General features: G+C 37.2%; 1 protein-coding gene across 3 annotated transcripts in view; it reads left to right on the forward strand.

Moving 5' to 3' along the window:
- The window catches only part of ASXL2 (ASXL transcriptional regulator 2), a 130,844-nt gene that overhangs the window by 56,503 nt on the left and 52,326 nt on the right, over positions 1-22,015 (forward strand). The window contains exons 1-2 of one of the 3 annotated variants that reach the window (XM_053201132.1): positions 2,958-9,345; positions 18,355-18,463. In XM_053201132.1, coding sequence (XP_053057107.1) covers positions 18,386-18,463 — 78 coding nt within the window. In that variant the 5' untranslated portion in view covers positions 2,958-9,345; positions 18,355-18,385. Of the gene's footprint in view, positions 1-2,957; positions 9,346-18,014; positions 18,464-22,015 lie in introns of those variants that run through there. The other 2 variants (XM_027033360.2, XM_053201133.1) reach the window with 2 other exon arrangements.

The raw sequence follows: 22,015 nt of genomic DNA on the forward strand, positions 1-22,015 counted from the left end.
ATGGAACATTCAGATCTTTATATTGTTGTTTTGTAGAACTCCAATTTGTTCCCTAACAAGGAGTTGATTTTTTGTTTTTTTAGTCTCAGTCTTGTATCCCAAGCAAGCTCCTTTAGAGTTGGAATTGTAAAGAACCTGGGAACCATCTAACAAAGATCATGCTCAATAAACAATTGCTAGATTGAAATTTTACCTCTTTGGAGGAGTCCCAATTGCATCTAATTAGTATTAATACATTTACTTATGAACAAGATAATCTCTTTCACATGGTATTAAAATAATGTTTTAGCTTACCTCATACCAAAAACTAATCTGAGCACCTAATTTTTTCCCCATCTCTTCTTTTGTAAAATATGTAGCAAGGGTAATAAAGTCAACATTCTCTACTAGTTTTCAGCAGAAATCATTATCTCTGCAGAATAGATCATTGGACTGTTTGCCAAGCTGAATTGCCTTAAGGTGATATACAGGAAAGTTTAAGAATGAAGAACCTTATTGATTAAATTGATACCATATTTATCTGAAGTTAGCTGATACCTTTGAATTCAGCCTGTGCTTTCTTTATCTGCCTGTTGCAGTCTGCTTTCAAGCACACAAACCTTATAGGGATGTCAAAAAGGCTTAATAATGAAGAAACAAAAATCCGCAAATGCTTGCATGTTAACAGAAAAGAGTATTCTTACTCATTGTTACTCAGCTTCACAGTAGTGGATTCATTATGGAAACTAATAAACCTTAGGGTCCATAGCTGATGGCTTTATGATGGCTCCTTGAAATTGAAATGCATGGGAAGAATATTAAAGAATACTCATTGTATCCACATTTGACTCAAAACTGCTTTAATAGTTTTAGTTTGTCACATAATTAAGGTATGCAGTTGTTATCTGAAATGGTTTAGACTATTTATCTGAGTTTAACTGTGCATGTCTAGACAACGTGATATTTTGGGCTAACTTGTAAATTCTAAAGAAGAAATGAATGTTCTATATAGCAAAGTGGGGGGAAGGTGCTAATTTGAAGAATTGTGGATATTGCTGGGAGGGGAAGGGAGAGTTTACTTTTTGGTTTTATTGTTAAAATTAAAAGCTTTTTTTTTTCTTTCTTTCATTTTCTTGGGGTGCATTCCAACTCCAGAAGGTAAGAAGTATTACTTTATTCTAAGGAAGTATATATAATGATAAAGTACACTTTTACAAGTTTAATTGAACTCATCTTTGGATGTGTGATTTTTACTTATAAAACTAAACAATTAGTCCAGAAACTAAATAAGAGTAGAAGTACTATGTAAATATTTATTATATGTGACTTTTTTTTGTCCTTTTAGTCTGTAATCATTATTTAGTCATAATTTTAGAAACCAGTCTACATTTGGCTTTATTAAAATTATCATTTGACATATTAGCATTGGAATACCTAGTGTTCATGCTGACTAATAATAAAAATATTTCAGATTGGAATTGTGTGAGCTAACATTTGCTTTATGACCATAATATTGAAAATATATGTTTATGCTCTGACTGATATAGAGGGAATATTGGTAAGTCTTCTAAGAGAATGATACTTATTTAAAACCAGGCTAGAACAGGTTAAAATTCATAGTTTGGATCCTTTATTGAATTGGCTCTTTTTCTGTGTTGACATAGCATTAAACACACCTCTTCTAAAACAGTTTTTATGTTATAATTATTTATAATTATCTGTCTTAGCTATGAGACTATAGAATAGGAACCACATCATTGTATTTTCATGTTACTTGGACTTCGTATGGCTTTTAGTTACAGCTAAATCTTTTTAACTGCAGCCAAATTTGCATTCTATTAAGTTCGTTTATAAGAATCTTCATTTTTTTAGTATCAGTTTATGGAGAAAACCTTAATTCGGTTCGTGCGAACAGTTAAAATTATTTAAAAAATTTAAAACTAGGTAAGGTGTTTTTGTTTTGTGTGTGTGTGTGTGTGTGTGTGTGTGTGTGTGTGTGTGGGTGTGTGTGGGTGGGTGTGGGTGTGTGTTTTGAAGGGGCCTTATATTGATTAGGTTCTTTAGGTGCAAATAACAGGAACCAAATGTGAAGAACTGAAGCAAAATGGGATATATTTGAAGAATGTGGGGTAGCTCATAACCTCAAAGGAAAGAAACAAACCCTGAAATTGAGAGAACTAAGTTAACTTCAGAGATCAGGTAGCTAGAACTAATGGATGGGCTCATTAGGACTCTGTAGCTGGGATGAATTAGTCTGTGTCTCTTCTGTTCAGGGTTAACATACAAGGAAGAGTGAACCTGGCTGGTTCAGTGTCCAGGCATGGTGAGATCTTGATGGCCAGTCCTACAAGAGTGTTTCCAGTAGGGTAGGTCATAGTTCCCCAAAGCAAAGTGTACATTCTTTCCAGAAGAAGAGAGAATGTATTTAGCCAGGCAGAACCAACAGGTGTCTACACATTGCTCACTGTAGAAAATTAGAGTAACAACAGGAAAATATAAGGTACAAGCAGTTGTAAGAAATCATCCTTTATACAGATTCTCCCAATGGTAACAGTGTGCAGCACCGTAGTACAGTATCAGCAACCAGAATATTGCTTTTGATAACAGTCTACTTGATTTACTTGTACTCTTGTGTGTGTGTGTGCACATGTGGATGTGCATTTGACTCTGTGTGGTCTTACCACATGTATAGATACATGTATCTACCACTACAGTCAAAATACAAAACAGGTTTATCAACAAGAGGATCCCTTGTGTTGCCGATTTCATAGCCACACCTACCTCCCTAGTACCACCTCCATCCACCCCCCTCAGGCCAGCCACCACTAATGTGTTCTCCATTTCTGTAATTTTGTCATTTTAATAATTTGTATTAATGGAATTGTATGAAATATATAATATTTGGGATTGACTTTCTCAGTGTAATGCCCTGTAGATTCATCCAGGTTGTTGTCTGTGTCAGTATTTCGTTTCTTTTTTTATTGCTGAGTAGTATTCAGTGACATGGCTGTACAGTTTATTTAACTAGTCACTCATCGAAGGACATCTAAATTGTCTCCAGTTTTTCACCGTTACAAATAAAGCTTCTATGAAAAGTATACATGTTTTTGTGTGAACATAAATTTTCGTTTCTCTGGTGTAAATGCCCACAAGTGCAGTTGCTGATGTTGTATGGTAAGTGCATATTTAGTTTTTTGTTGTTGCTGTTTAAAAAAAATTTTTTAATTCATTTTTGAGAGACAGAGTGAGTGGGGGAGGGGCAGAGAGAGAGGGAGACACAGAATCTGAAGCAGGCTCCAGGCTCTGAGCTGTCAGCACAGAGCCTGATGTTCGAACTCACGGGCTGCAAGATCATGACCTGAGCTGAAGTTGACACTTAACCAACGGAGCCACCCAGGTGCCCCTAGTTTTGTTTTTGTTTTTGTTTTTTTTAATGTTTATTTTTGAGAGAGAGCGAGCGCGAGAGTGTGCTAGCGGGGGAGGGGGGGCAGAGAGAGAGGAAGACAGAGGATCTGAAGCAGGCTCTGTGCTGACAGCAGACAGCACGATGTGAGGCTCAAACTCACAAACCGTGAGATCGTGACCTGAGCTGAAGTCAAGACACTTAACCAACTGAGTCACCCAGGTGTCCCATGCACGTTTAGTTTAAAGACGCTTTCACATTGTTTCCCACAGTGATTGTACCATTTTACATTCCCACCAGCAACATTTGAGAGATCCAGTGTCTTTGAATTTGAAATGAATTTCTTATAAATAGCATATAGTTGGATTGTGGGGTTTTTAAGCCTTCTCTGCTAACCTTTGCCTTTTAATTTGTATATATACGTTATTTATGTTTAGGTTAATTATTAATAGAGTTTATGCCTGCCATTTTATTATTTGTTTTCTGTTTGTTTCTTCTGTTTCTTGTTCTTCTATTTTTCTTTTCTTACCTTCCCATGGATTATTTTAGGGTTCCATATTGGCTTATTTATAGTGCATTTCTTTGTATATCTGCCTAATTTTCTTAGTGTTTGCTCTGGGTATTAGAGTGTACAATATGTGATTTATCATTCTGATGGTATGAACACTTTACCACTTTGAAGTGTGGAAGCTATTCCATTTAGGTTCTTATCACATGATGTTTTAATTTTTGTTTCAATCATCAAATATTAGCTAAAACCTCATGAGAAGGTTAGTCTATTGTATGTATGCTTGCTTCTATTCTTCCTTCTTTCCTGGTGCTCTAGTATCCTTTCTTTTATCTTTCTGTTTAAAGAACTTCCTTTAGCCATTCTTGGAGAGTGGGTCTGCTAGCAATACATTTCTTTAGTTTTATTGTTTCTAGGACTGTCTTTATTTCTCCTTTGCTTATGAAGGACAGTTCTTTAGATCTAGAATTCTTAAGGAATTTTTATAAAATCAACGGTTCATTTTGTTCAGCATTTGTAAGATGTGGTACTATGTCTTTCTGGTCTCTATGGTGTCAGATGAGAACTCTACTGTTGATTTAATTAGTATTTCCCTACGGGTAATGTGTTGTTCCTCTCCGACAGCTTTCAGGACTTCTTTTTTGGATTTAGTATTCAGAAATTTAATTATGTGTCTTCATGTGCAGACTTCTTCGAGTTTATTTTATTTAGATTCATTGAGTTTCTTGAGTATTTATGTTTATTTTTCACCAAATAAGAGAAGTTTTTAGCCAGTAGTCCTTTGAATACTCTTTGTCTTTCTTTTCTTTCTGGGCTCATAGTATGAACTTTTTTATAACTTTAGTTTCTTTGCTATTTGTTTTATTTTCATTTGTTTCAGTAAGGTTTCTTTTATAATTTTTTAAAGTTTATCTACTTTTGAGACAGAGAGAGAGAGACAGACAGACAGAGTGGGGGGTTGGGGGGGAGGGCAGGGGCACAGAGAGAGGGAGATACAGAATCTGAAGCAGGCTCCAGCCTCTGACTTGTCAGCACAGAGCCCGATGTGGGGCTCAAACTCACAGACCGTGAGATCATGACCCGAGCCAGAGTCAATGCTCAACTGACTGAGCCACCCAGCTACCCCTGTTTCAAGAAAAATTTTAAGTGCATATAGAAGCATCCTTGTCTTATAATTTCAACATCTGTCTTAGTGTTGGTGTCATTTGATTGTCTTTTCTCATTTAGGTTGTGGTTTTCTTGGTTTTTGGTATGATAAGTGATTATTGTATTTCGATCCTGGATATTTATTTTTATTTATTTATTTATTTTTTTATTTTTTGGATCCTGGATGTTTTAGTTTTTATGTTAGGAGATGTTGGGTCCTATTAAATTCAAATCTTTTATTTAAGCGGGGATTCACACTGCTTGGGTTTACCAGGTGAGTTCTAGACTCCCTTGGTGGACTGTGATTCAATAACAATTTAATTTTCACAGGCTTTGCTTTGCTATTTGGGTCTTGTTGTTTTATTTGATGACAGAGGCTCCCAGTGATCTCTGCTGTTTTCTTCTGAGGGGGTAGAAGGAGTTTCCATAGGCCAGGCTGCCTGATGCCTCTAAATGTGGGATAAAGGAAGGTCTCCAGCCTGTGGAGGCAGAGAGGCTTTCCAGGCCATGTGCTTATGATGGTTCTTTCTCTTGCTTGCGCCACTGGTCTGCTGAGCCTATCAGGGGAGAGAGCTAGTAGCCTTTGGCTGACCAGGACAAAGAGGCTTCCTGAACGGGGCTGCTGCTTCTGGTCTGATCACATTTGCAGATGCCTTGCCTTGCCTTGCCTTGCCTTGCCTTTTTTAGTCTTTATTTTTGAAGTTTGAGGGAAGCTCATGTGCAGTCAAAACCATTTAATTGTATAAGGTTTACCATAATTCTTAAGTTACTTCTGTGAGTTGGAAAATGCTAGAAACTAGTAGGATTAATGAATCAACTGACTACTTCAAAATTCTTAATCTTGGGGTGCCTGCCTGGTTTAGTCAATAGATCATGTGACTCTGGGTCTTGGGGTCATGAGTTCAAGCCCCATGTTGAGGCTACTTAAAAAAAAAAAAAAAAAAAAAAAAGAATTCTGAATCTTGATGTAAGTGGCTATGCCAAGACTGAGAGTTCCTGTTCAAAAGCAGAAAATAATTGTAATAAATAGCTTTGGCTGTTTAGATATATAAACTATATTGCTAAATGAACAAAAAATACCAAATATTGCAAAGATGCAAAATCACAACAGATTGTTTTTTGATACTTAAATCTGTTGAATTTTAATCTCTCTCCAGCTTATTTCTTTCAGAACTATGTCCATAGCTTATAATGACAAGTATTCTATTCTTAGATTCTCTTTTCTTCGCTAATACTTGTTTTACTCCAAATAGTATGTCCTTATATGCAGCCCTTCACACCTCTTTAGTTCAGACACATGCTCTTTAGGAACTTGGCCTGGCCAGTTAAGACATGTCAGCATCCTGATCAGCTGAAATAAAAGCATTTGGTATTTTTTTATATTCAATAGTTACAGAGTGACCTTTCTTAGAAAGGTTGTGTTTCTCTTAAAGTCTATATTTTCTTTTTATTATGTTATTTCTCGTAAGATTGAAAAGCAAGATGCTTTAGTTAATCAGTAGTGGAAATGGCCACTGGCTAAGATAGGAGTCAGGTACTTTATGCATATGATCTTTTAAATCTTTTTTTTTTTTTTTTAAGTTTATTTATTTTCAGAGAGAGAGAACGAATGAGCGATGGTGAGCCAGGGGAGGGGCAGAGAGAAAGAGAGACTCCCAAGTAGGCTCTACACCATCAATGCGGAGCCCGATGCGGGCTCACGAACTGTGAGATCATGACGTGAGCCAAAAATCAAGAGTTGGACGCTTAACTGACTGAGCCATCCAGGTGCCCCTGATCTATTTAATTTTAAACCCTCTGAAGTTTTTATTTCATAGATAAAGACATTGAAGCAGTAAGAAATTACGTAGCTAGTTAGTGATAAAACTTGAATCCACATCTGTCTGACTCCAAAATGTAAGTTCTGCTTCTGCTGCCTCATTTTTTCTTTTGAGTAGGATCAGGAGATGGAGTAAGGCTCTTAAAGGAGTCTTTTTTTTTTTTAATGTTTATTTATTTTGAGAGAGAGCGAGTATGAGAGGGGGTGAGGCAGAGAGAGCGAATCCCACACAGGCTTCTCACTGTCAGCACAGAGCCAGATGTGGGGCTCAAACTCACATACGGTGAGTTCATGACCTAAGCCAAAGTCGGACGCTCAACCAACTGAGCTCAACCAGCTGAGCCACCCAGGAGCCCCTACTTTAAATTTTGCTTTAACATTTATTCATTTTTTGAGAGACAGAGTGTGAGCGCGGGAGGGGCATAGAGTGAGGGAGACACAGAATCCGAAGCAGACTCCAGGCTCTGAGCTGTCAGCACAGAGCCCGACACGGGGCTCGAACTCACGGGCTGCGAGATCAGGACCTGAGCTGAAGCTTAACTGACTGAGCCACCCACGTGCCCCTTTATTTACTTTAAAATAAAACAGAATCATTGGCTCTTTTTTTGTTTTTTTTTCCTCTGGTGAAATGGTTTTGCTTATATCTTACTGGTACTGGACAAACCATGCTTTTGAGAAAACAGTAGTAGGGGAAAAAGTCAAAAATGGAAAGATAAAGATGAGAGTGTAAACAGTATACAAAACACATTTTTCAGAGTCTGTGTTTATTTCTGTGACCTCCACCTCCATGCTAGTCCTAGATTACTCTCTTATTTGTTTTATGCCCTCTGGCTACCCTGCTAATCCAGACCTTTCATTTTGGGATCCCAAAAGGGCTTCTCCAAAAATGCCTGTTTAAAAATTTCCCTCTATACCCTTTCACCTCTCCAGTGATCCTTTCCCATTTGTTTCATGGTGTGTTTGGGGAGGAAAATAGTTTGAAGAAACTAATTCATTAAAGTATGGATGAGTCACATGCTACTTTAAAAAACTTTACATTTATGTTATTTCCTTTTTATTTATATTTTATTTTATTAAAAATATTTTTTAATGTTTATTTATTTTTGAGACAGAGCATGAACGGGGGAGGGGCAGAGAGAGAGGGAGACACAGAATCCGAAGCAGGCTCCAGGCTCTGAGCTTTCAGCACAGAGCCCGATGCGGGGCTCGAACTCACAGACTGTGAGATCATGACCTGAGGTGAAGTTGGAAGCTCAACTGACTGAGCCATCCGGGCACCCCAATATTATTTCCTTTTTAAAAGTTAGATTCGTTGTTACCCAAATGAATTTCTTGTTGGAAGAATTGCTGGTAACATGACCAAGGGAGAGCAAACAAAAGACTTTAATGAAGGGTTTCTAAGAATACAAAAATTTCCAGTGACTTAAAAACCTACCAAGGTAATTTGTTAATTTAGTGATTTCTGAACTCCCTGTTTTTCAACATAAGGGTTCTGCTGAGTTCCGTTTTGTTCTATGTGCTCTGTCAGGTAAGCATGCCATAAAAATCAGTTCATCCTTAGTTTTCAAGGTACTTAGGCTAAATTTTCAGTTCGTATGTGGATAATGATTACTGTGCATGTGCATCTGTGTCTGTATAGATATGTGCATAAGTGTATCAGTTGAGTGAAAGATTCTTATGTTTATTTTCTTTTCATATTTAAAATTAAGCTGAAATAGGGCATTCAAGTATCTGGGGAACTAGATGACTCTACATATCTTTTAACCTTGAAAGTCTGAGTCTGTTATTTAATCCTATTGAAATTCAAGGGATTGAGCTTTGAAGGATAAATATAGAGTGTGTAATAGTTCCGTCAGAGATAAGGAAGCTGATTAATTGAGGCCTAGTTTTGACAAGCCTATTCTGTAGGAGGGAGTACAGAAAAATGAACAAGAGATTGAGATTAGAAATTAGGCTGGGTAAATTATTACAAGGGGAAATATCAGTAGGAATAAGTAAATTAGACTGTTGAAGTCTGTTTTTTCTTTCTTTTTTTTTTTTAATGTTTATATATTTTTGAGAGAGAGCCAGCGAGTGAGCAAGTGCAAGTAGGGGAAGGGCAGAGAGAGAGAGGGACAGAGGATCCAAAGCTGGCCCTTGTTGACAGCAGAGAGCCTGATGCAAGGCTCCAACTCAGGAACTGCCAGATCATGACCTGAGCGAAAATCAAGAGTCGATGCTTAACCGACTGAGCCACCTAGGCGCCCCTACACTGGTGAAGTCTCTTAAAGCTCTTTATCAAAGGCTTGAAATGAGCATAATAAATACTGGAGGATATTGGAGAATTTTGAGGATGAATAGTAAAAGTTTATTCAATTTCTTTAAATTGGTTGCAGGAGGGGATGCCAGTGAGGAGAGAACCACAAATATGGGAAGGTATAGACTTTAGGATTTTATGAAGAGTCTTAAAGTACTGGAAGGACTGTCCTATGGAATAATGAAGAAATAATGGTAAACTTCTTCCCCCCACTACAAAGATAAATTATTTCAAGGTCATTTTGGAAAATTCCCAGTACAGAAAATCACAAAGAGGAAAGAAAAGATTGTCCCAGATTTTTCCACTGTGATAGCCACTGATTTCCAGCATAAAATCAAGACTAACAATGAAGTTATGGGAAGACACACTTGGCTAAGCTTGAGGAAGAATATAAATGATTGGAAATGCTTGAGGACATAGTTAGCCTCCACCACCTCAAATGCTTGTGCAAAAGATTGGACAATTACCTATTGATGTTTTCAGAGTTGCTCTAAGCATCTGTAGTAAATGGGCTAGATGACCTGTGAAGCTCCTTGTCAATCTGTGGATTTACCTGATTCTTTTTTTCTTTTTTTCTTTTTTAAAATGTTTTATTTATACTTGAGAGAGAGAGAGACAGAGCATGAGCGGGGGAGGGGCAGAGTGAGAGAGGGACACAAAATCCAAAGCAGGCTTTAGGCTCTGAGCTGTCAGCACAGAGCCTGACATGGGGCTTAAACTCACAAGCTGTGAAATCATGACCTGAGCTGAAGTCGGACACTTTACTGAATGAGCCACTCAGGCCCCCCATTTTTAAAAAATATTCATTTATTTTTAAGGGAGAGAGACAGAATATGAGTGGTGGAGGGGCATAGAGAGAGGAAGACACAGAATCCAAAGCAGGCTCCAGGCTCTAAGCTATCAGCACAGAGCCTGATGCAGGTCTCAAACTCACGAACCACGAGACCATGACCTGAGCCAAAGTCGCATGCTTAACTGACAGAGCCACACAGGTGCCCCTGGATTTACCTGATTCTTATCTGTGGGTGTTACATAAACTGAAAATAAGGTAAAGAATGAGTAAGAGTTGAGGATTTTATTTGACCTAGCAAGTCCACTTCTGGGTATACACATAAAAGAATTGAGGCAGAGACTTGAATACATATTTTTGTAGCAATACACATAATAGCAATAGTCACAATAGGCAAAAGATAGAAACAGCCCAGATGTCCATTAATGAATGAATGGATGAACAAAATGTGGCATATACATTCAGTGGACTGGTATTCAGCCTTAAAAAAGAAGGAAATTCTGGAGCACCTGGGTGACTCAGGTAAGCATCCCACTCTTGATTTCGGCTCTGGTTATGATCTAATAGTTCGTGGGATCAAGCCTGAGTCAGGCTCTGTGCTGACAGCATGGAGCCTGCTTGGGATTCTCTCACTATCTCTCTCTCTGCCCCTCTTCCACTCTGCTGCGCATGCTCTCTTGCTCTCTCTCAAAATAAACAAGTAAATAAATAAACATTAAAATAAAAAAAGGACATTCTGACATATGCTACAACATGGATGAAATTTGAAGACACTGTACGAAGTGAAATAAACCAGACATAGGAGGAGAAATTCTGTGTGATTCCACTTACTGTTTATAGAGGCAAAAAATAGAAGGGTGGTTGCCAGGGGTTGGATGTAGGGGAGAAAAGGACAGGTGTTTAATGGGCATAGGGTTTGAGTTTTGCAAGATAAGAGTTCTAGAGGTTGGTTGTGTAAGTGGTATGAATTTATTTAAGTGTAAGTGAAGTGCACACACACAGAAATGGTTGAGTTGGTAAATTTTATATATAGCTGTTTCTGATTGTGTTCAGTTCTTTTTTTTTAATGTAAATTTACTTATTTTGGGAGAGAGTATGCATGCATGCCAGCGGGGGAGGGGCAGAGAGAATCCCAAGCAGGCACAAAGCCTGTCAGCACAGAGCCTGACACAGGGCTCCATCTCCGTGAGACCATGACCTGGGCCAAAATCAAGAGTCAGACGCTTACCTGACTGAGTCACCCAGGTGCCCCTGATTGTGTTCAGTTCTTGTGCTGATAGCAAAATTGCAAATATGGTACATTATTTTACATTACTAAACATTTAAAATTTGCACCAGCTTGCCTCGTCTCTCTGGTGAGGGAAATATCAGTTAATCATAAATTAAATGATCCTATAGTGTGTGTGCACGCACTAGGAAATGAAGACCTCATATTATCTGGCTCTGCTCAGTGCCAGTTCTGTTAGTTAGTTAGTTAGTTATTACATTAAAATGTAAGAATGTGTACTTATGGAGACTTCTGCTTCCTTTTTTATGTCACCAGCACTTACTACCTTGTGGTTACAGAATAGCTGCTTTGTAAATGTTGAATGAATGAGATTCGTTCAGATTAAAACAACTTTACTGAAGGCACCTAGGTGGCTCAGTTGGTTAAGCATCCAACTCTTGTCATGAGTTCAGGCCCTGCACTGGGCACGTGCTGGGTGGGAAGCCTACTTAAAAGCAAAAACAAAACAACTTTATTGAGGTATGGTGTATGTAACATAAACTTCATTCATTTTAAGTGTACAGCTCAATGATTTTTAGTAAATTTACTGGGTTCGGCAACCATCAGCATAATGCAGTTTTAGAACATTTCCATCTCCCCGGCAAGATCCCTCATACACGTATACAGTTAATAGAAGTTCTCATTGCCAGGCATTAATCTACTTTTTGTCTGTAGATCATGTCTAGATATTTCATATAAATGGAATCGTATGTGGTTTTTGAGATTAATCATATTGTAGCTTTTATAAGTACTTGATACTTTTGTATTGGTCCATATTGTTTTCATAGCTTTTCTCATACACAGTGCATGTTTTTAGCTTTTTATTTTATTTGACACCTTAATTTCAGACTTTAAGAAAATTTGCAAAAGTGGTAGGAAGAATTTTAACTTTTACCAAAATTTCCCAAATGCTAACATTTTATACTTTATCATTCTGTCTATCTAATTTGTATTTCTGAAATGTCAGATTAAATTGTAGACTTAATGCTCTATTCACATTTAAACACTTCAGGGTGTGTTTTCTAAAGGAAAGTACATTCCTTTACATAACCACAATGTAACTCTCAAAATCAGGACACTAACTTTGATATAATATTACAAGCTAACAAACGCAATGTATTCAGATTTGGTAATTCTTCCACTGATACCCTAATTCAGGATATCACACATTTGCATCTTTTTCATGTATCTTTATAGTCTCCTTTAACTGCGGAACTGTTCTTTAATTTTTGTCTTTCACGACGTTGGCATTTTTAAAGAACTCAGGCCAGCTGTTTTGTAGTCTGTCCCTCAGTTTGGTTATGTCTGATGTTTTCTCACAATTAGATTTGTGTTGTGCTTGAGTAGGCTGGAGCAGAGGGTGTGGGAAAATGATCATGGTCAGATTGTATTAATAATTCTGGACTTGGGAGACACCTGGGTGGCTCAGTCTGTTGCGCATCTGACTTTGGCTCAGGTCATGATCTCGCAGTTTGTGAGTTCAGGTCCCACATTGGGCCTGCTGTGGTCAGCCTGTCAGTGCAGTGCCTGTTTGGGATCCTCTGTCCCCCTCTTTCTGCCCCTCTCCCACTTGCATTCTTTTAAAAAAGATATATTAACAAAAATAATTCTGGACTTGACTCTAGGACATTGTGATATCGTGGATGAATTTTAAAGCTAGGCGAGGTGGCATGATCATATTTGTTTTTAAAACTTTTTCCCTGGCTTCAGAGTGGAGAATTGATGGGGGTGAAGGTAAATTTACTGTCTCTTGAGATAGGGAACACTGGAATACTGTGAGACTGGAGTGGAGGAGCAAGCCGTTAGGGTCATTACCACAGTTAGTGAATCTCTTCTCTGACATACACTTTATATATATTAGCTATAATCTGTGCAGTCAAATTACAAAGTAGGTGGTATCAGCCCCATTTTACAGAGGAGACAATGAAGATTAAGGGCATTTAAAGTGACTTGCCTGTGGCCACTCTCAGATCTGTATTCAGATGAGTGTGAATATATGTCTGGCTCTTTTTTGCCACATGGTGATGCCTCCTTTCATTAGTTTCTATATGTAATGTTTCACCTGAGCAGTGTAATTACAAACCTCAGGTCTTTCAGCCCTACTCAATACTGCTGAGTTACAACTCTTCCTGCAAAGAGAACTAAATAAGGCCATTGGCAGTATAACTGAAGTCACTTCTATTTTGGGGACTTGTGTATGAAACATCTTACTGTATTCCTTTACATGAGGTAGATTCAGCACAAAATTATAGCACGTGTTCCTTTCCCTCCTCCCCAACTCTACTTTCTTGAGCATGGGTAAGAAAAATTAGAAGCTGCATTGTCTCATGAATTATGTAATCTCTTGAGGTGTTCTTGCTTCAGGTGTCAGGACTTACCTCATACTGTACTTAAACTTGACTTTACGTTGGTATTGATCTTCTGAGTACCAGGGTTTTATCACCCATTCACATGGAACCTATTTCTTTGAATTATTCAGTTCTTTTATTTAATTATATAATTCTGGAGTTATTTTCCTTGAAGATCTATTACTACCATCATGGGAAGTGTAGCCTTTTATACTTCTCTGCCATTGCTTCATTATTTATAAAAATAAACTGCCAGGATTTTCTGACTTTTTGTATTTTCCTGAAACCAAATCTAAGTTTTTGTTTTAATTAGTATAGTATTCTGTATATCTTGTGGGTTATTCAGAACTTCCCTATTTCCTTTAAAGGAAAATTATACCCAGATTTGCAAGGAAAATATTATGAAGGTGTTTTTAAGACTTTTACCACATCTTTTCACCAGATGTGTATCATTTACTTTCATTTCTTGGGTTTTCCTTTAAGGAGTTTTTTTTGGGTTTGGGTTGTTTTGTTTCTGTTTTTGTGTTCTGGATTCTAGGTACTAGATCCTAGATCACATTATTTGTTTCTTTCTCTGACTTAAAGTACTTTATTATTTTTTTAAGATTTTATTTTTTTAAAGTGATCTCTACACCCAACATGGGACTCAAACTCACAGTCCAGAGGTCAAGAACGCAAGTTCTACTGACTGAGCCAACCAGACGCCCTATTAATGTAGTTGTTACTGATTGATGTCTTGTTTGTTACTGTACTAATACATGGCCAACCATTTGCTTATTAATGAACTTTAAGCCATTTTCAGTGCTTTGACACTTTTAACAATGCTGGATATAATCCTCCTATATATGGCCGTAAGTCCTTGTGGCCTTATTTTTATAGGATGGATACAAGTGGGATTATTGGATCAGTGGGCCCTAATTTTTTTTTCATTTCAATGGAAATTTCCATGTTACTTCCCTAAGATAGAACTGAGAAGGGATGGGAAAGGTGGTAATTTTTAGCTCTGCCAACAATCTTTTAAGAGTACTCATTTGCCCATAACCTTATCAGCAATGGATTTTATCAATTCATTTGATTTTTTGTTTTTTATTTTAAAGTAATTATAGACTCCCAGGAAACTGGGAAAGTAATCCCATGTATACCTCACCCAGCTTCCTCCAGTGGTAACATAGTGCAACATCAAAACCAGGAAATTGATGTTAGCACAGTACTGTTAACTAAGATGTGGATTCATTTGATTTCCAGTCTAATCAGCGGTATCTTGATTTAATTTTTTCCCCTTTGATCACTAAGAAGTTTGGGCTTCCTTTTAAGTGTTCTATAGGCCATTTACATACATGTTTTATGATCACTTATTCATCTCCTTTATCCACTTAAAAAAATTTTTTTAAGTTATTTATTAATTTTGAGAGAGAAAGAGAGAGCACAAGCTGGGGAGGGGCAGAGAGAAAGAGAGAATCCCAAGCAGGCTCCGCACCATCAGCGCAGAGCCCAATGTGGGGCTCGAACCTACAAACTGTACCTGAGCCGAGATCAAGAGTTGGATGCTTAACCGATGGCACCACTCAGGCTCCCTCTTTATCCACTTTTTTAAATCGGTTGTTTGTGTTTTCCTAAAAGCAGCTCTTGTAGGACTGTTCATTATTTTGTCTGCCATTTGTTTCACAGTTACTCCTTTCAGCTTCATATACTGTCTACAGTTTGGTTGATCTTCTTTTTTTCCTACATAGAGATGTTTATTTTTATTTAATCATTGTTTCTCTTTTGTGGTTTTTAGGTTTTTCTCTCTTATTTAGAAAGGTTTATCTATCTTGCAGTGATACACTATTTTCCTTTTAATAATCTCCTATTTTTTTACAGTTTGGCCTTTAATCCATTTGGAATGTTGTGCATATACTGTGAAAAATTATTTTCCCCAGATGAATAACATGCTGTGCCAGCACTACTTAACATAAACTATTTTATTTACAATTCTTTTGGTTGCTTTTGACTTAAAATCTCAGCAGTTCCAAAGGTAGGATCGGCTTAAGGCAAGGCTTGATAGAACTGCAAAAGTAACATTGCTAAAATTATTGCTGTTTTCCTTTTTTTTCTTTCGTCAATTCAGTGCCTTTTTGGGTGTTGTATTTTTCCCTATAATTCTTATCCAACCCTTCCTTTGTCTGTCCTGTGTGTTGTTTACCCCAAATCCAGATACTTTCCTCATGGTCACATGATTGAAAGGTTTAGGCATTACTTCATCTTACTGCTAAGGGGAAGAGAAGGAGTTTCTTTTCTTAAATGCCCAAGTAAATAGCTCCTAGGATTGTTTCCCCTGATTAAGTCATGTGTCTGTTCCTGAATCTGTTACTGTGGGGGTGGGGAATGGGGGTGCTTTTTCAACTGATTGGCTTTTTCAACCAGGAATCATGGTTTAACAGTTTGAATTTACACCTGTGATGCACAGGGGGTTGAATCTGTCTCAACCACATGTGTGAGAGTGGGAGAGGAATAATGTTTCATGGGAAATTTTAGGTATTGTCTTCAGAAGAGGGAATAGATAGATGCTAGGTAGTCAAACCACAGGTGACCATGTCATGAGCCTGTCTCCTTCCTACTACACAGATCATACAGATAGGTACAGAATTGTACAGTTAACAGAAATCTCACTTTTTACATTTATTAGCTGTTTCTGTATTTTGTTTTGTTTTAACAACAGTCTAGAGTGTTCATTTGCCTATTTATTTTGTCTTAGAAACATATTACTTCAATAATAGCATACAGTACATTTTAATATCTTTTTAAGTCTCCCATCATTTTTTGCCCAGAGATTTTTTTTAAGTTTACTTATTTTTTTGAGAGAGAGAGTGAGAGAGAGCACGGGGAGGGTTAGAAAGAGAGGGAGAGAGAGAATTCCAAGCAGATTCTAGGCTGTCAATACAGAGCTCGACTTGGGGCCTAAGATCATGAGATCATGACCTGAGCCAAGATCATGGTCGCTTAACTGACTGAGCCACCCGCCCAGGTGCCCCGCCCAGAAATTTCTTATATATTTATGTGATATAAACTTTGGAATTCTGACTAGAATTGAAGTGTGTGTGTGTGTGTGTGTGTGTGTGTGTGTGTGTGTGTGTTTTAAGTAGGCTCCAACGTGGAACTTTGTACTCACGACTCTGAGATAAGAGTTGTATATTTAACCAACTGAGTCACCCAGTTGCCCTGCAGTATGTGTGTTTTTAAGATGGAAGTTCCAAATTATGTAAACATAACTATGAAAATCAACCTGGAGAGTCTCAACACTTTCTTCAGGAAAAAAAAAAAATTTTTTTTTTAAATTTTCTTGGTTGCCCTCCATCTTCTTAACAGTTTTTGACCCTCAACACTTTCATAACTACCAGAAGACAGTGGACCCATGGTCCTGCTCTCCCCCATAGACAACTCTTTAGGTATATCCAAGATACCTAGCAGCCTCTTCTATTAGGCTTATTTGGGTTTTTGAGTGGTACCAACAGAGAATTAAGAGAGAGAACAGCTGGAAATGTACAAATAAGCTCAGGTATTAAGAGGAAAAAAACCTTTTTAAATTAAGGATGTCACACATCTATTACATTGCTATTTGTTAGATAAGTACAAAAAGATAGGAAAATGAAATGTGGTAACAGAAAGGAAAGTATTATATTTATATTTTTTTACAGATAATCTATTATATACCTAAAGCTCTAGAGGTTTGGTGAATGTATATTGAAATTAGTAAACATTTAACCAAGGTGTTACAAAGAAGATAAATGTTCTAAAGCCTACTTTATTTTGTAGTAGATCTAAGTACAAGAGACTATTGCATTTTATATATATATATATATATATGGCATCACTGTCATACACTTGAAACTAATATGAGTAATATATGTCAATTATATCAATAAAAATGCAAAAAATAAATATGAGACCATACAAATGTGTTCTTTCACACCTCAGATTCAGTCTGTTGCATCAGTGTGCATGGAGATAGATATATATGTTTTTTATTAATATTGTTTGTTTGAATCTGTATTTGTGTCCCCGTCCCCCCCCCCCCCCCCCCCCCGTTTTACTTCTGGACATGTAAACTTGTGAAAACTTCTGCTAAATGAAGGAGAATCTTTTTTTTTTCCTTTTTTAATTTTTATTTATTTTTTTAAATGTTTTATTTATTCTTGAGAGAGAGACAGACAGACAGACAGACAGAGTGTGAGCAGGGAGGGGGCAGAGAGAGGAGACACAGAATCCGAAGCAGGCTCCAGGCTCCGAATTGTCAGCACAGAGCCTGACGCAGAGCTCGAACTCACGAACCGTGAGATCATGATCTGAGCCAAAGTTGGACCTTAACCAACTGAGCCACCCAGGTGCTCCCTTTTCTTTCTTTCTTTCTTTCTTTCTTTCTTTCTTTCTTTCTTTCTTTCTTTCTTTCTTTCTTTCTTTCTTTCTTTCTAATTTTAGCTTTATGGAGGTATAAATTGACAAAATTGTAAGTGAATTACAATATTTGTAAAATATATTTGTAATAACTCCAGTGAGGTACATGTTCTCTTGCATGTTAGCTACTGCATCAGGATGAAGAAAATTAAAGAATTAATTTTTCTTTAGATACACGGGGATAAATTTTACATCCATTTCTCCATGGCATCCTTTCTGTAGGTTGATATTATAGTTTATAAAATGTGTTCACGTGAAATGATGTTGATCAGTTAGTTTTATCTTAAGTCAGTGTCATGTAGGATACTCAGAGACAGAAACTAATCATTGTGTTCCTCTTGTTCTTTTTTTTATTTTTCCTTTGCAGTGGGACTTCCCCTCTTGCATGCCTGAATGCAATGTTGCACACAAACTCCCGAGGTGAAGAGGGCATCTTCTACAAGGTTCCAGGTAGAATGGGAGTATATACTTTGAAGGTAAATATTTTTGTTAGGATGTCACTTAAAAACTAAAATCGGGAAGAGGTAATATGTTCAACTCTGTATCCTGCACAGTTTTTTTTACTAATCTGTAACCATCTGTAGGTAGACCAGAAAAGTAATTTTATTTTTTATTCTTTATTATAATGCTATCTTGAAAGGATGAACTGAAAATGACTTCCAGTGACCTTTTAAGGGACCCCACAACATTTGAATAATGAGTGTTATCTTGGAGCCACCGCCTGGATGCTTTATATTACTTTGTGACTTGATTCTCCATTAAATTCAGAGCTGCAATCCTCCTTTTGTAATGGGGAAAAAGCCAAAGTTCTTGCTTAGTGTTGGCCAGGTAGGATAAGAGCCGGAATATGGACCCAGATCTAACTGGATTCCTGACTGAGTCTTTGTTCTTTTTTATCCTAGTAGTCTTGCTGATTTCTGATTTGGCACTGAGGTCCCTTCAGTGACAAACAGGAAAACCAGTTTAAAGGAGTTTGATTAAAACAGAGAGTTTACTATAGAACTATAAATTCTGAGGAAACTCAGCCTGGATCCAGGAGCTCAAATGATGTCATCGGGGATTGGTGTCTGTCCTTCTTTTGGCTTCATTCTCAGGCAGGCTCTCTCCTATTGTACATGACTTCACTGTCCACCCCAAATCTGCAGGCTGTAAGTCTGGAGAGAAAAGAGCCTTGAGTCTGAAGTGGGAGCCCTCCAGTTAGTTTTGATTTGGTTTAATTGGTTTGATTTGGCCCATGTGTCTATACTTGAATAATGAATGCTCTGAGGCTTCTGACTGGCTGTACACAAGTTCATGATCACTCTCTCTCTCTCTTTTTAATGTTTACTTATTTTTGAGAAAGTATGAGCAAAGGAGGAGCAGAGAGAGAGGGGGACAGAGGATTTGAAGTAGACTCCGGGCTGATGCCCCAGACCACTTTTGATGTGAGGTTGAGGGTAAGCCCTCTGCCGGACGAATTCAGGAAGGGGGTTGTATGCCAGAGGAAATTATCAGCAGGAGGAGAATTAATGCTTGGCTTGCACTGACTGTTATCCATGTGTACGTGGGACTCTGTCCCCTCTTTTTAGCTTTGAGCTGTCGTCATCACTATGTTCAGTGGTTTTGTGTAGCCCACTAACATTAGAAAGTTCTAATTTACCTATAAAACCTCCTTTTTATACACTTTGTTAAACTTCTGTGATTAGGGACTCTACTCCCGCAGGGAGCTTTTTGTGTTTCTTTTAAGTTTTAGTTGTTCTAGACCTTCCATATTATTAATAACATTAATTAAAAGCCTACTCTATGCTGAGCACTGTGCAGGTCATAAAGAAGAAACTGGACGCTGATCTCTCGACTCTCACGTAGTTATTAAAGCAATTGCATACTGACAAAATGTACGGTGATATAAAGTACTATACTATAAGGCCTCATGATCATGTAGAGAAATAAAGATTAATTTTGAATAAAAGGATCTAGAAAGCTTTTTTTTTTTTAACTTGTAAGATTTGAGATAAACTTTTACAAATAAGTAATGGGAGGGGGCCTTCCAAGGATAAGGAAATAGCTTAAGTAAAGGCACAGATAGAAAGATTCAGAATGGATTTGAAAATAGAGTAAATTAGACTGGTTACCATAATCTGTGTGTGGGCTAGTGTGGTAACGGGTTGGGGGTGGGGTTAACATGAGGTAAAGATCCAACTTTGGAGGCTTTTGAAGACCTGACTTAGCAGTTTGAGAGAGAAAAAAAGAGAGATAGCTGAGGAGATGGCAGAGGTTTTTCAGGAAAATAGCATGATCAAATCTGTTAGGAAGATAATTCAAGTAGGATAGATTTAAGGGTAAAGCAGGGATTGTTTGCAAGAGATAATTGGCCTGAACCATGAGAGTGGTAAAAGAGATAGAGGCGAGGGACATTACAGAACTAAAATGTATACTATATGGAGTTGGTAATGATGAGGTGAAATGATTCTGAGATTTGGGGCGTGCACAGTTGACCAGCTGATCCTGAAAGGGTCACAAGTTTAAGTTTAAGAAGCATTATGTTTGTACTTAAAATACTTGTTGAACCTACGGGTCAGGAGGTCTGGCTGGCAACTAACTGTAAAAGTCCTGCATTTTGAAGGAAATAATACAAAAATATAGGGTGTGTATTTTAAGAAAGTATATAACATAAGAAATGACTTAGAAATGGCACTAGGATATAAGCATAAGTGGGAAGTATCAGTTCCTTACTAGATCAGAGGTTATTATCTTGACTGTAATGTTCTGAGTGCCAGTTGTCGGTAGGAGGGTTACATGTTGGAATTATTTTTTATCTGATTATAAAAATTAATTATGTGGGAAAATAAAAAAAATACATTGAGAGGAAAAAAGAACCATCCATAGTTTCATACCTTAGAAATAACATTAATATGTATGTTTATGTGTGTATATTTTTATATACTATATACATATATAGTAGTTAATATTTATTAAGCTCTTATTATATGCCAGGCACTATTCTAAGCATTTTACATTTAACTCATTTAATTTCAGAATAATCTTTTAAGGTAGGTACTATTATCCCCATGGTATAGACAGGTAAACTGAAGCATATGAGGTTAAGACTTTGGCCAAAGCTGCATAATTAGAAGATAAAGCCAGAATTCAAACCCAGAAAGTTTTTATTTCCAAGTTCTTGATCTTGCAGCATATACTGTTATATTTCTCATATACTGTGCTGACACAGGTTATCCTTTCTGATTAGCAATCTCACTATCCAACGTAGAAACCAAAGATTCTTATGAGGTTTTTTTTTTTAATTTTTTTTTTAATGTTTATTTATTTTTGACAGAGACAGAGACAGAATGTGAGTGGGTTAGGGGCAGAGTGAGAGAGGGAGACACAGAAGCAGAAGCAGGCTCCAGGCTCTGAGCTGTCAGCACAGAACCCGACGCGGGGCTTGAACTCACGAGCTGTGAGATCATGACCTGTGCCGAAGTCAGACGCTCAACCGACTGAGCCACCCAGGCGCCCAAGTGTTTAAAAAAAATTATTCCTTTTGCGGTGCCTGGCTGGCTCAGTTGGTAGGGCATTCTGGTAGAGCACGTGATTCTTGATCTTGGGGTTGTAAGTTCGAGCCCCATGTTTTAAGATTACTTAAAAATACAAAAAAAAAATTTTAATTTCTTTTATATTTGACTCTTGCTACTTATTAACCAATATGTAGGAATCAGATTCAAATAATACAGTATCTGTTCCTAACCAGACTCAACTGAATTCATAATACATAATGGTACATACATGCAAATAATGTGTGTGTGTGTGTGTGTATATATATATATATATATGTATGTGTATATATATATATATATATATATATGGATGATGAATATATCTACCTTTTACAAAATTTTTATTATATACTTGTGTTATTCTGAACATTTCCTCATTTACTTGGACTTAATATATTTCCAGTTTTTGTCTAATTTGAGCCTCTGTATTGTGCTTGCATATGATTGTCATGTATAATTTTTATCTTTGGATGTAGATGGAAACATTAGCTAAAT

The sequence above is a fragment of the Acinonyx jubatus genome, chromosome A3, assembly GCF_027475565.1.
Source record: "Acinonyx jubatus isolate Ajub_Pintada_27869175 chromosome A3, VMU_Ajub_asm_v1.0, whole genome shotgun sequence".
NCBI lineage: Eukaryota > Metazoa > Chordata > Mammalia > Carnivora > Felidae > Acinonyx > Acinonyx jubatus.